The sequence below is a fragment of the Strongyloides ratti genome (assembly GCF_001040885.1).
Source record: "Strongyloides ratti genome assembly S_ratti_ED321, chromosome : 1".
In the NCBI taxonomy this organism is placed as follows: Eukaryota; Metazoa; Nematoda; class Chromadorea; order Rhabditida; family Strongyloididae; genus Strongyloides; species Strongyloides ratti.
In genome coordinates this window covers 3996109-4007181 of record NC_037307.1, presented here as the reverse complement: position 1 = coordinate 4007181, position 11073 = coordinate 3996109, and the positions used below count along the sequence as shown (strand labels likewise).

The 11073-nt window shown below is 19.3% G+C and overlaps 3 protein-coding genes across 3 annotated transcripts; 2 read left to right on the top strand and 1 right to left on the bottom strand.

Moving 5' to 3' along the window:
• Window positions 1–193: 193 nt before the first annotated feature.
• On the top strand, window positions 194–723 carry SRAE_1000130200 (Hypothetical protein; the record flags this gene model as incomplete). The annotated part of the gene is made up of 2 exons (XM_024648239.1): window positions 194–290; window positions 332–723. The coding sequence occupies 2 exons, from the start codon at window positions 194–196 to the stop codon at window positions 721–723; spliced, it is 489 nt and encodes a 162-aa protein (XP_024502238.1).
• A 172-nt stretch (window positions 724–895) lies between these two features.
• On the bottom strand, window positions 896–2906 carry SRAE_1000130100 (Hypothetical protein; the record flags this gene model as incomplete). Its single annotated transcript, XM_024648238.1, has 3 exons — window positions 896–1885; window positions 1929–2407; window positions 2453–2906. 3 exons carry the CDS (start codon window positions 2904–2906, stop codon window positions 896–898), a joined length of 1923 nt encoding a protein of 640 aa, XP_024502237.1.
• A 5867-nt stretch (window positions 2907–8773) lies between these two features.
• On the top strand, window positions 8774–10979 carry SRAE_1000130000 (cAMP-dependent protein kinase catalytic subunit PRKX; the record flags this gene model as incomplete). The annotated part of the gene is made up of 3 exons (XM_024648237.1): window positions 8774–8861; window positions 10011–10443; window positions 10502–10979. 3 exons carry the CDS (start codon window positions 8774–8776, stop codon window positions 10977–10979), a joined length of 999 nt encoding a protein of 332 aa, XP_024502236.1.
• Between the last annotated feature and the right edge of the window lie 94 nt (window positions 10980–11073).

The window sequence follows — 11073 nt, the reverse complement described above, 5'->3', positions numbered from 1 at the left end:
TTTATTAAAATATTTTTTCTTATAAGATAAAAGTTATATTTTAAAAATTAAGTATAGAAAATTTACATTACATTAAATTCAAAATATATTTAAATTACTTTAATGTTTAAGATTTTTTTTTAGGTTTCAAATGAATTTAGAAATAATAAAATCATCCAAAACATTTATTTATAAGCATGTTCATCAACAGTCAATGCAAATTGTTTTTGTTTTGTACATTATTTTCAATGCTATATCTACATTTTCTATTAGCACACTTATCCAAGAAAATCTAGCATACAAAAATATTGGTAGGAATAAACTTTAAAATAATAATTTATTTTTGTTATAGTTTCTGGATGTCATTATCAGTCATATTGTATTAGAAGAATTTTGGATGTTGAAATACTATATGGTTTTAAAAGTAGTCAATATTATGCTTTTACATTTCACTTATTTTTCAGTTTAACTAACGGATATGTTGTAACCATATTGCTACAAAACTTTAAAAAACACACTTTACTTTTTTTTGTATTTACATTGCTTTCACTAATAAGTCAAATTATTTTATATTATCTTATTTATTTATATAATCAAATGATCACAGTATTTTTAATATATGGACTTAATCCTGATAATAGTTTACTTCAGTTAAATTATTCATTAGCTTTAATAATTATTCAATTTTTATTAAATATGGTTTGTTTGTTATTTTCAATTATCTTTAAAGACAAAGTAAAATAAATAGGAAATTTTTAATTTCAATTAAAATATTGTCCAAAAATAATCAATTGGCGTTACTTTTGGTATAATAGAATAAAATTTATAATTACAAAAATAAAACACTTTTTTACTTATAAGAAAAAAAAATATTTATTGAAGTTTAATTAAAAAACAATAGTGTTAAAAATAAAATTTACTTGTTAAGATTTCCCAATTCAGCAAAAATTTTGTTAACTAATTGAGGATTCATATCTGATTTTGCTGTATGTTTTAAATATTGCAAAAATCCAGCTTTCTGACATTCATTTAAACTCTCTATAATATGAACACGACATTCATAGAATTTGTTTATTAACACTCCAATTTCATCACGTTCTTCTTTACTGTGAGATGACTGCACTGAATCGGATATATTACGCCCATCAACAGATTTAGTATATCGTTTCTTCTTTGCTCTTTTAAGATCTTCTTCATCCGAACTACTACTTTCATCAGTTGAAACTTCTCCTTCTTCTTTATCTTCACGAAGTTGTCTGTCTTCATCATTCATCTCACCTAATGTGTCACTATTATGTTCTTCAGTAGTATCTCTTTTTTTTACGACTACTTTTTTTAATGGTTTAACATATTTCTTCATTTCTTCTGGATCCATTGTTACTACACCCAATTCTTTATCACTTTGAGATATTTGTGACCAAGCACTAAATGACAATGGCTCCCCATTTTCATTAGTTAAAGGTTCTTCCATAGGTTCATCTTCTTCCTCAAATTCTGTATCTTTATATTTATTAATAAGATTTTCATTATGTGCTTTTTGTAAGAATGAACCTATACCCATTTGAACTTTTAATACATTTTTATCTCTTTTATTTCTTTTTCTTTTTTTTCTATCTTCATCTAAAATTGGAACATAATTAGCTGAAGAACCTTTAAATTTTGTTGGCCGATCATATATTTTATCATTCAATAATTCTTGTTTCCATAATTTTATTAAATTTTTTATCTTTACTTTATTTAATGGAATTTGAGGACCATCCCGTGCTCTAATTAATGTAAGCATCATTGATTCCTTTAACAATGAATCTGGAAGTCCTCTTAACTGTCTAGAAACTGTATCACATATATTATACATATCATCTTTTGAATCAACTTCTCGCCAATTTATTGGTCGCTTCATCATATACTACAAAAATAAACAAAATTGCACTTTTTTTATATAGAATTACCTGTTCGATTTTTATGGCAATTTCTTCTACAGAAAATTCTTTAACTAGATTGGCTACATCTGACTGGATTGGAACATCATCATTATATGTTCTTTGACTCATATACAATAAATACTCTGATGCTGTTAAAATTTTTGTATTTTTAAGAGAATCATCTCTTTCTTTTAACTTTTTTCTAAATTCATCTATTAATGTTTTAATAATATGTTTATTTTTAAATATTATTTCTGCTTGTAAATATCCACCAGGAATAACATCAGGTTTTGTCGTGTAATCTTCAATATTAGACGTTTCTATAACATTATCAATAAATTCTTCAGACATTGAAACAGGTATATCTACTGCATACAATCTTCTTAAAAATTCTTCTCTTTGTTCCTCATTGTTAATTACAAATAATGGTTTTTTAATTATATTTAATGTTTCATCATTCTCTTTTCCCTCTTTAAATTTGTTATTAAAATGTGTCATAGCCTTTACTAAACTTTCAAATTATAATATAATATTGTCAAAAAAAAACTTACCAAAATAAGAAGATGCATGTACTTTTAATCGTACATTATCAATAGTCATTTTCTCAAGTATGTTATAAGCTTGAACAGCATCTGATAAAGTTTTAAAAGTAATATTTATATCACCCTGACGATAATCTTCATCTTGATACGTTTTATTGAAGTTTAAATAGAAGGATTCAGACTTTAGTAAAATAGATGAAACAATTTCATCATCCATCCAACCTCCAGGAAATTTAATTCCAAAAATTCTAAATTTTCTTTCTTTTTCATTCTTACCGAATACATAGTTTTCTTCATTTTTCTGGATATTATCAAATTCACCTTCTAAAGACGGCCTGCAATCATTTGAAATGATTTGAGTTTTATTTTCTGAAACGACAACTGTCTCATTCAAATGATCGGAGTTAGACGCGGATAGTGGTGAATTAGAAATATTATTAGATTCTTTAGCAACATCGGCCATTTTATTAAATCACGAAAACTATGGCACAAACTTTTAACATGTAAAAGACATAATTCAAACATATAACTTTCTTTATAACTTTCGTTGTAGGATATCGAAATAAAATTATTTTCTGCTCCTTTGTGCACAATACTTGTAAAAAAGCAACTGTTTAATCAATCTTATTTTTATAAAAAAGTTATTAAAATTGTATATCTTATAATATGTATAGAGAATAAATGTGTTATGAAAATTATTTTCAAAATTTTAATATTCAAAAAAACATTTCTAACATTAAAAAAGGCGTTGATAACAAGAAAGTGTAGTAATTTTTTCATAAAAGTATTGTAGCATAAAGTACAAAAAGGAGCAACATTAGCATCTGTTGCAAAATGGTTGTTTTAAATAATTTTGTAATATAATATAGCCTAAAGATAAAAAAAGGTGGAGAAGTCCTTTTTGATGTTAACGTTTCATAAATAATAAATTTTAAGCAAATCATAAGTTTTTGAAGTTTGGCTTAAAATTTTTAAAGAATCATGACTTTTTTAAGAAAGACTTATCAATAAAATAAATAAATCTTTTCTAGGAAACTTTTAGTCCTACATTTTGAGTTTTATTAACTTTCTATATCTTTTTCATTTTTGAAATATTTTTTAAAAAAACATTTTTTTTAAGTTTATTTTGATATTAAAATAATATTTAACTAGTCATTAACCATCGTGTGAGAAACACACACTAGTTGATAGTATATAAACTTCTGTTAATTTTGTACTTGTTTTGTAATTTAAAAAAAAAAGTATATGTTAATAAATATTAAATATTACGTAGATTTTCCTAATCTTGTTAAACTTTTAATTAAAACAGCCTAAAAATTTATACATTTTTCAACTATTTTATCTTTATGTTTAAAGATCGGTAATTTTTTTTTTTGTACATTTTCACTAATTGATAATGAAATTTTTGAACTTTCTTCTTTTTTCTAATATAAATACTTGACTATTCTAGTGTTTTATTAGCATAAATAGAGTTTAAATTAATTACAGAGGAATTTCAACAATTGAAATCAGCAAAAGGCAAAGACCATTGATCAACAATGCAACTTTTAACATCATATTGCTTATATTTATTTAATACAATATGAGATGTAAGAGAAATCTTTATTTTAGGATTATATCTTGATAATTCTGGTAACGTTATTTGTTTAATCCTTAAATATGTTTCAATATCTTTCTATAATTTTTCATCTTTTTTTAAATAGTAACAATTTCTCCAAAAGAATTTGATAAATTTTCAGATGATTATATTGTATAAAGTAGTATGAAAAAACAGTCATTTGTAGTGTCTTTTTTTTTGAATTCCTTATACTATTAGCTTCAAAAATACTATTTGAATTTGAAAATTTTTTTTTTATCAGTTGCAAATAAACGTTGAAACTCGTTAAATTATCAACGTGTATTTCATTTATTCAACCTACACATTTATATTTATTTTGTCTTTGTTGAAATATCATATTCTACCACTGACATTTCCCGTTTTTGAAGAATTTAATTTAAATATCGTTAACTTTTTTTCACAATTAATTGTAATATTGTTAAAAATAATTTCTTTAAATTCATCTTCCTCTTTCAAATACTTATTATCTTCATTTATGTGTATTAATATATTTCTTTGATTTTAAGAATTATCTAAACTTACCATTAGAACTTTTAAAAATTGTTTTTCAAAATGAAAATGACATAAAATAATTTAAAAAAAAATTAATCTATATATAAACAAAAATTTAATTAAAAAAAAAGGGAAAGCTAATATAAATTTTCATAAAACTTGCAAAAAATTTTTAATGTTGTTTATATATAAATTGGTAAAAAGTATACCCTTTAACAAATACATGTACAAATAATAAATTTATCTTAGGATATTGTAGTAAAGTTTTGTATTAGCTAAAAATAGAATAACATTTGAATAATTTACTTATTTTTTTTAAGGATAAATGAATAATACATCTTAAATAACCATTGTTCATTGGGCATTTTAAAATTAAAGATTAAAACATAAAATTATTGATAAGTAAAAAAAAAATTGACAGAATATTTAAGAAAGCTGAAGTATCATAAATCACTCGTCTAATATTTTTCTATATTATTTCTTTGCATTATTTTAATAAAAATAAAAAAAAAAATATTTATTTTAAATTAAAATTATAACATTTATTTTTTTTAAACATAATATTAATTAGTAAAAAAGTATGTAAAATTTACTTGTTTTTTAAATGAATATTTTATAATAAAAAAAAAGAAAGATGTATGGCTTTAATAGTTTTTAATAAATTACTTTTTTTATTATAATTCCATGTAATTTTTATCTTGATAATTACTAGCCATTTTAATTTTTTCTATTTATTTAAATAAGTACAAAATTTCAAAAATCTTGACATTTTGAATAATGAATCATTTTAAAAAAAAAAAAACTACAAGATTTTATTTATTTAAAAAATATGTTACATACTATATATTTTAATTTTTATGTTTAAAATTTAAAAGAAACTCTAAAATATTATTTGTAGATAAGTAGAATTAAATTGTTTTAGCAACAGAATTTAAAAAAAAAAAGAATTTTTTTTATATTGACATATAGAATAAAGATATCAATTTAAGATTGATAGAATATTATATGACACTATACATTTCTTGACATTTAATATTTCACCTAATTAATTAAATTATTTTGTCATTTGAAACAGTTGACAATTATATTTATTAAATGTTTTGTTTAATTAACTGTTGTCTTTTGAAATCTTTTAAGTTTATTATTATTTTTTTTTTTATTTGTTATATAAATTTAAATGTTATTTCTAAGATTGTACAATAAGATTTTTAACATTATGTATTATTTAAAGATATATTTTTTTTAAAAACTATATAATATAAAAACACTTAGTACTTATTCAAATATTTTTTTTTTATCATAGTATAAGTATAATTATAATTTATATTAATAATAATAATTTAAGTATACATAAATTTAAATTCTATTTTCTAATAAATACAAAGTAAATAGAACATACTTTTTTTTCTAATGTTTTATTTTTCATTTATGTTCAATATTACAAGAAGTAAAATTTGAAATAAATACAAGCACATTATAACAATATAAGTATCAAAATTTAAAGAAAAACGAGAGAGCTTTTTGCATTTTTTTTTAAAAATCACTTTAGCTAGTTTAACTATATGATATTGATCTTTTGGTTCGTTTTTTTTTTATTATATTATCTTATTGTAACATAAAACTATAAAAATTGCGGAAGTAATGATTTTTCATAAAAAAAAATATAATTATATTATTCTATTTAGTAAATATATATATTTATACAGTTTTAATATTCCTGAATTTTTATTTATAAGTAATTTTATATTCTGCTCACTTACAATAAAATTATTTAAATCAACAATTTTATATATTCATTTAGAATATCTCCGAAATGTCACACATTTGTAATACAATACAAATAATTTAAAATGTATATAATATTAATTTAAGAAGAATATATATTTTTTTTGTAAGATAAGCTATTTTTATATTATCGAAGAAAAAAATTATTTATTATAAATAGAAAAAAAAAAAATTTTTAAAACTCAAACGTATATAAATGTAACTAATAAATTTTCTTACTACAAAATATTATTTTAAAAAATAATTATAATTTTTAAATTAAAACTAAACTATTTTTATTAAAAAAAAAATTAACATTGATAAAAAAATTCACCAAGATTTTCTTTTTATTTTTGTTTTTCTGTACAATAAATATTATTATAAAACAATTAAATTATTCTAACAAAATTTAATATAAAAAAAAATTTATTATTCTAAAATATATAATTTTTTTTAATATTAAATTGATGAGATATAATTAACAGGAAACTTATTTAAACACAAACGTGCCAATAACTAAACGTATAAAATATCAAGTTTAAACTTCTGTTGTAAAATTGAAAATATAAACATAGCTAATATAAAATAAGTTAAATTATTAATTTAATATGTTTACTAGGTCATTAATAGGAAAATACAAAAGAATATATTTATTATATCTATAAATTTACTATGAGTACAAGATTAATAGAATATATAAATTTACTAAATTAGCTAATTTATTTTGAAAATTTATTATAAAAGCTTTATTTTTTAAACAATAAAATGACTTGTATAAAAAAAAAATTTTTACTTTCTTTGATGTTTAAATTATACATTAATAAAAATTTTATTTCTTTATGTAGTATTTTTTTCAATATTTTATTTAGAGAAAAAAAATACTTCCATAGTATTTAATTTATAATGTATTGTCTTATAATTTTTAAAATAAAATATGTAGTTAACATTAAATATTTATCTTTAATATATTATATTTTATTATTTTTCTTTATTTATCAAAATTCATCACTAAAGATAGTTTTAAAATATTATACATCTTTTATATCTAAAAATATATTTATTACTAAAGAAGATTTTTTGATATTGTCATATAATAAGTTATTAAATATTGTTATGATGGCGTTCCTTATCTTTTGTTATTTCATTAATAAATTTTATTCTTAATCATATAATAAAAATTCATAATTTATTCTCTTTATTTTAGATTTATACTTACTTTTTTTTTATTCTTATAAAATGTGGTATTGTCCATTAATATTTCATATAACCCAAAATTAAAGAAAAAAATTATTTTTTTTCTTTTAATTTTTTGTGTAAATAAATAAATTTTATTGGATAGAAAAAAAGTAAGCTTTATAAATTGATTTCATTTTATTAATCTACAACAAAAAAATAGTATATAAATTTTGTAATTTAATGAACTTATTTTGTAAAAAAAAAATAATAAAATTATATTTACAATTTTGTAAATAAAAAGTATTATTTTAATGTGTCATTATTTAGGATATATATATATTGCACACTTAAAATAATTTTTATATTTTTCTTATTATGATTTTAAAAATTTTTTAGAATATATATGATATTAACAGAGTATTTAAAAATAGTTAAAAATTCATAATTAAAAAAATTACATTTCTTCATTAATGTGAACGAATATAAATGTTTAAAGTTAATTATTATAATATATTTTTTTTACAAATATATTGCATATATTAATTCTATAATATTTTAATTAGAAAAATTAGTAGTATTTTAACGAATGAAATTAAATTAACATTACAATTATTTCAATAAGTTAACATTTCTTTTCTCTTTTTTCTCTCTTAATGATAAGAATAATTATTTTACATTTTCTTTTTTTAGATCAGCTAGAATTTAATGTTTTATGTCTTAAAGATGAATTACTTTATTTTTTTATTAAAATTATTTAAAATTATAAGCACAAAAATTTTAATTTCCTTTTATTTTTTTTTTTTTTATATAATAAGGTGAAAATTTTCTAAATATATATGTATATAAAATATTTATATAGCGTAAAATTTGTCTATAATATAAGTTTTGTATTTATATTCTAATAATTCTGAAATTAAATATTATATTATTTTTTTTATTTTTATTTAAAAAAAAAAGACTTTAACTCATGAAGTACATTAAAAATCTTATTCAGATATACATATATTTAATTGTTTCTGTTATGCTCTATCAGTTATTGAAATTGGGGCGGAAATTAAAATACAAAATATCTATAGAAAACGTTAAAATTGCTTTTGCCAAAAGATAGTCATCTTATAAAAAAAAATATATTAAATTGTTTATTTTTAATTTTAATTTTATTCGTCTTCTAACGTTTATTTATCAACGGTTTGTGATACTTTTATTATTTTTAATTTATTGTTATTATCAAATATTTATATAGATAAAAAGGACAACTTTATTTACTAAATAAAAAAAAAATGTCTTCCTGTTCTGAAATTGAATTTGAATTATCGGACTTAGAAGAAGGTAATTTAATTGATTGCCTTCTTACAGTAACCACAATTGGTAAGTTTTTATTATATAAATTTCGTTTAAATTTTCTTTTATTATAAAATTATATATAATAAAAATCTTATGTATTCATTATTATCAAATAACTAAACATTATAAATCTTTACTTATTCTTAGAGTTTTTAAAATTTATCAACTCAAAGTTTCACAATTTTTTAATACAAATATAAGATATATATATAAGAATTTACTTATTATCCAATATCTAAATATTATGATAATTTTGTTATCCCACAAAATCAAACTGATAATATCATATTTTTTTAAATGATAAATGATTCATTCATCTAAAATTGTTATCCATTCAAAAACATTTTGTAAAAAAAAAAATAAAAAAAAAAACTACTCCAAATAATATCTAAAAAGTGAATAATAACTTTACATAAATTTATTTTATGATATAAAAAAAAATAACAAATATTTATTTGGAAAATTTTAGTTTATTTTTCAAAAATATCAATTTATCATACTTAAACTAACTTTTTATTATAACATTAGTTTAATTTTACACATGAATAAACATTAGGTCAATTATTATCCTATAATACATATATATATTTTTATATAATTGTTACTGATAAATAATATTTTTTAAACAACTTTAAAAAATTTCCCCTCACAACAAAAAATTTGTATTATTTTTTTTTAAATTTTTATATTTATGATTTATTTTCATAAATTTTATAATAACTTTATTGATACTTTTTATTATATGCTTTTATTTGAATATTTTTTTTTTTAAATATCTATTTATTATTGTTAATTATAATTGATAGTAAACTATATTTTTTCATTTTGAAAAATAATTCATTAATAATATTTATTTTTATATTTATTCTTTTTATAATAGAAATAAATATAATATTACATAAAGTAGCTATTACACCTACATATTGTTTAAATTAAACACATTTCTTTTAGTTTTTTATTGTTCTTAACACTATAAAATAATGATAAATAGCACCAATGATTAAATATATTTTATTAATCCTTACTATATTAATTTTTATTATCATTGTATTAATTTTTAGCTTTTCAATGTTAAGTTTAAAATCTTTATTACTTCTTTTATTATTATTTTTTTTGATCCCACTCATTTTTTTTTTGATAAAATTTTATTAATATGAAATGTAAACATTTTAGGAACTGGAACGTTTGGAAAAGTACAATTATGTAGGCATAAAGTAAATGGCAAATATTACGCATTAAAATCTATGAATATTAAACATCTTATTGAAAACAGACAAGTAGAACATGTTTTTAATGAAAAAAAAATATTAATATCAATACGCCATCCATTTATTGTTAGGTTATATGAAACTTTTAAGGATAAGATAAATCTTAATATGATTATGGAATTTCTTCCTGGAGGTGAATTATTTTCCTACTTAAGAACTATGAAAACATTTCCTAGTTCAATGGCAAAATTTTATACAGCAGAGATTACATTGGCACTTGAATATCTTCATAAATCTTCTATTGCTTATCGTGATTTAAAACCAGAAAATTTAATTCTTGATCATGAGGGTCATATAAAATTGACAGATTTTGGATTTTCTAAAAGAATTATTAATAAGTAAGTTTAAAATAAATAATTTTTTAATTATTTAAAAAAAAAAACTTATTTTTTTAAGATCTTACACAACTTGTGGAACAACTGAATATTTAGCTCCTGAAATAATAGAACATACCGGACATAATATTTCAGTAGATTGGTGGGCTTTAGGAATCTTAATATATGAAATGATGACTGGTGATCCACCTTTTCCAGGAGAAAATGTAAAAGAATTTTATGAACAAATAAAAAATTATGAAATAATGTCTTTTCCACCAAAAATTTTTTCAATAAATGCAAAAAATATAATATCTAAATTATTGAAAAAAGATCCTAGTAAAAGATTAGGTTGTGGACCAAAAGATGCTGAAGAAGTTAAGACACACCCATGGTTTAGTAATTATGATTGGGAATTATTATATCAAAAAGGTATTCCACCACCGGTAGTGCCAACATTATATCCAGTTGCTGGAAATTTTGATAGTTATAATGATGATGATAATTTTTTAAAAGAAAAACCATCTCAATCAGATTTGGCAATATTTGAAGATTGGTAAATATTACTGTATTTTAAGGGTTTGATTTTATAAATATGTTTTATAAAAAAAAAAGTGTTTTTTAAAATAAAAATTTTTTGTTCCAATAACCTGA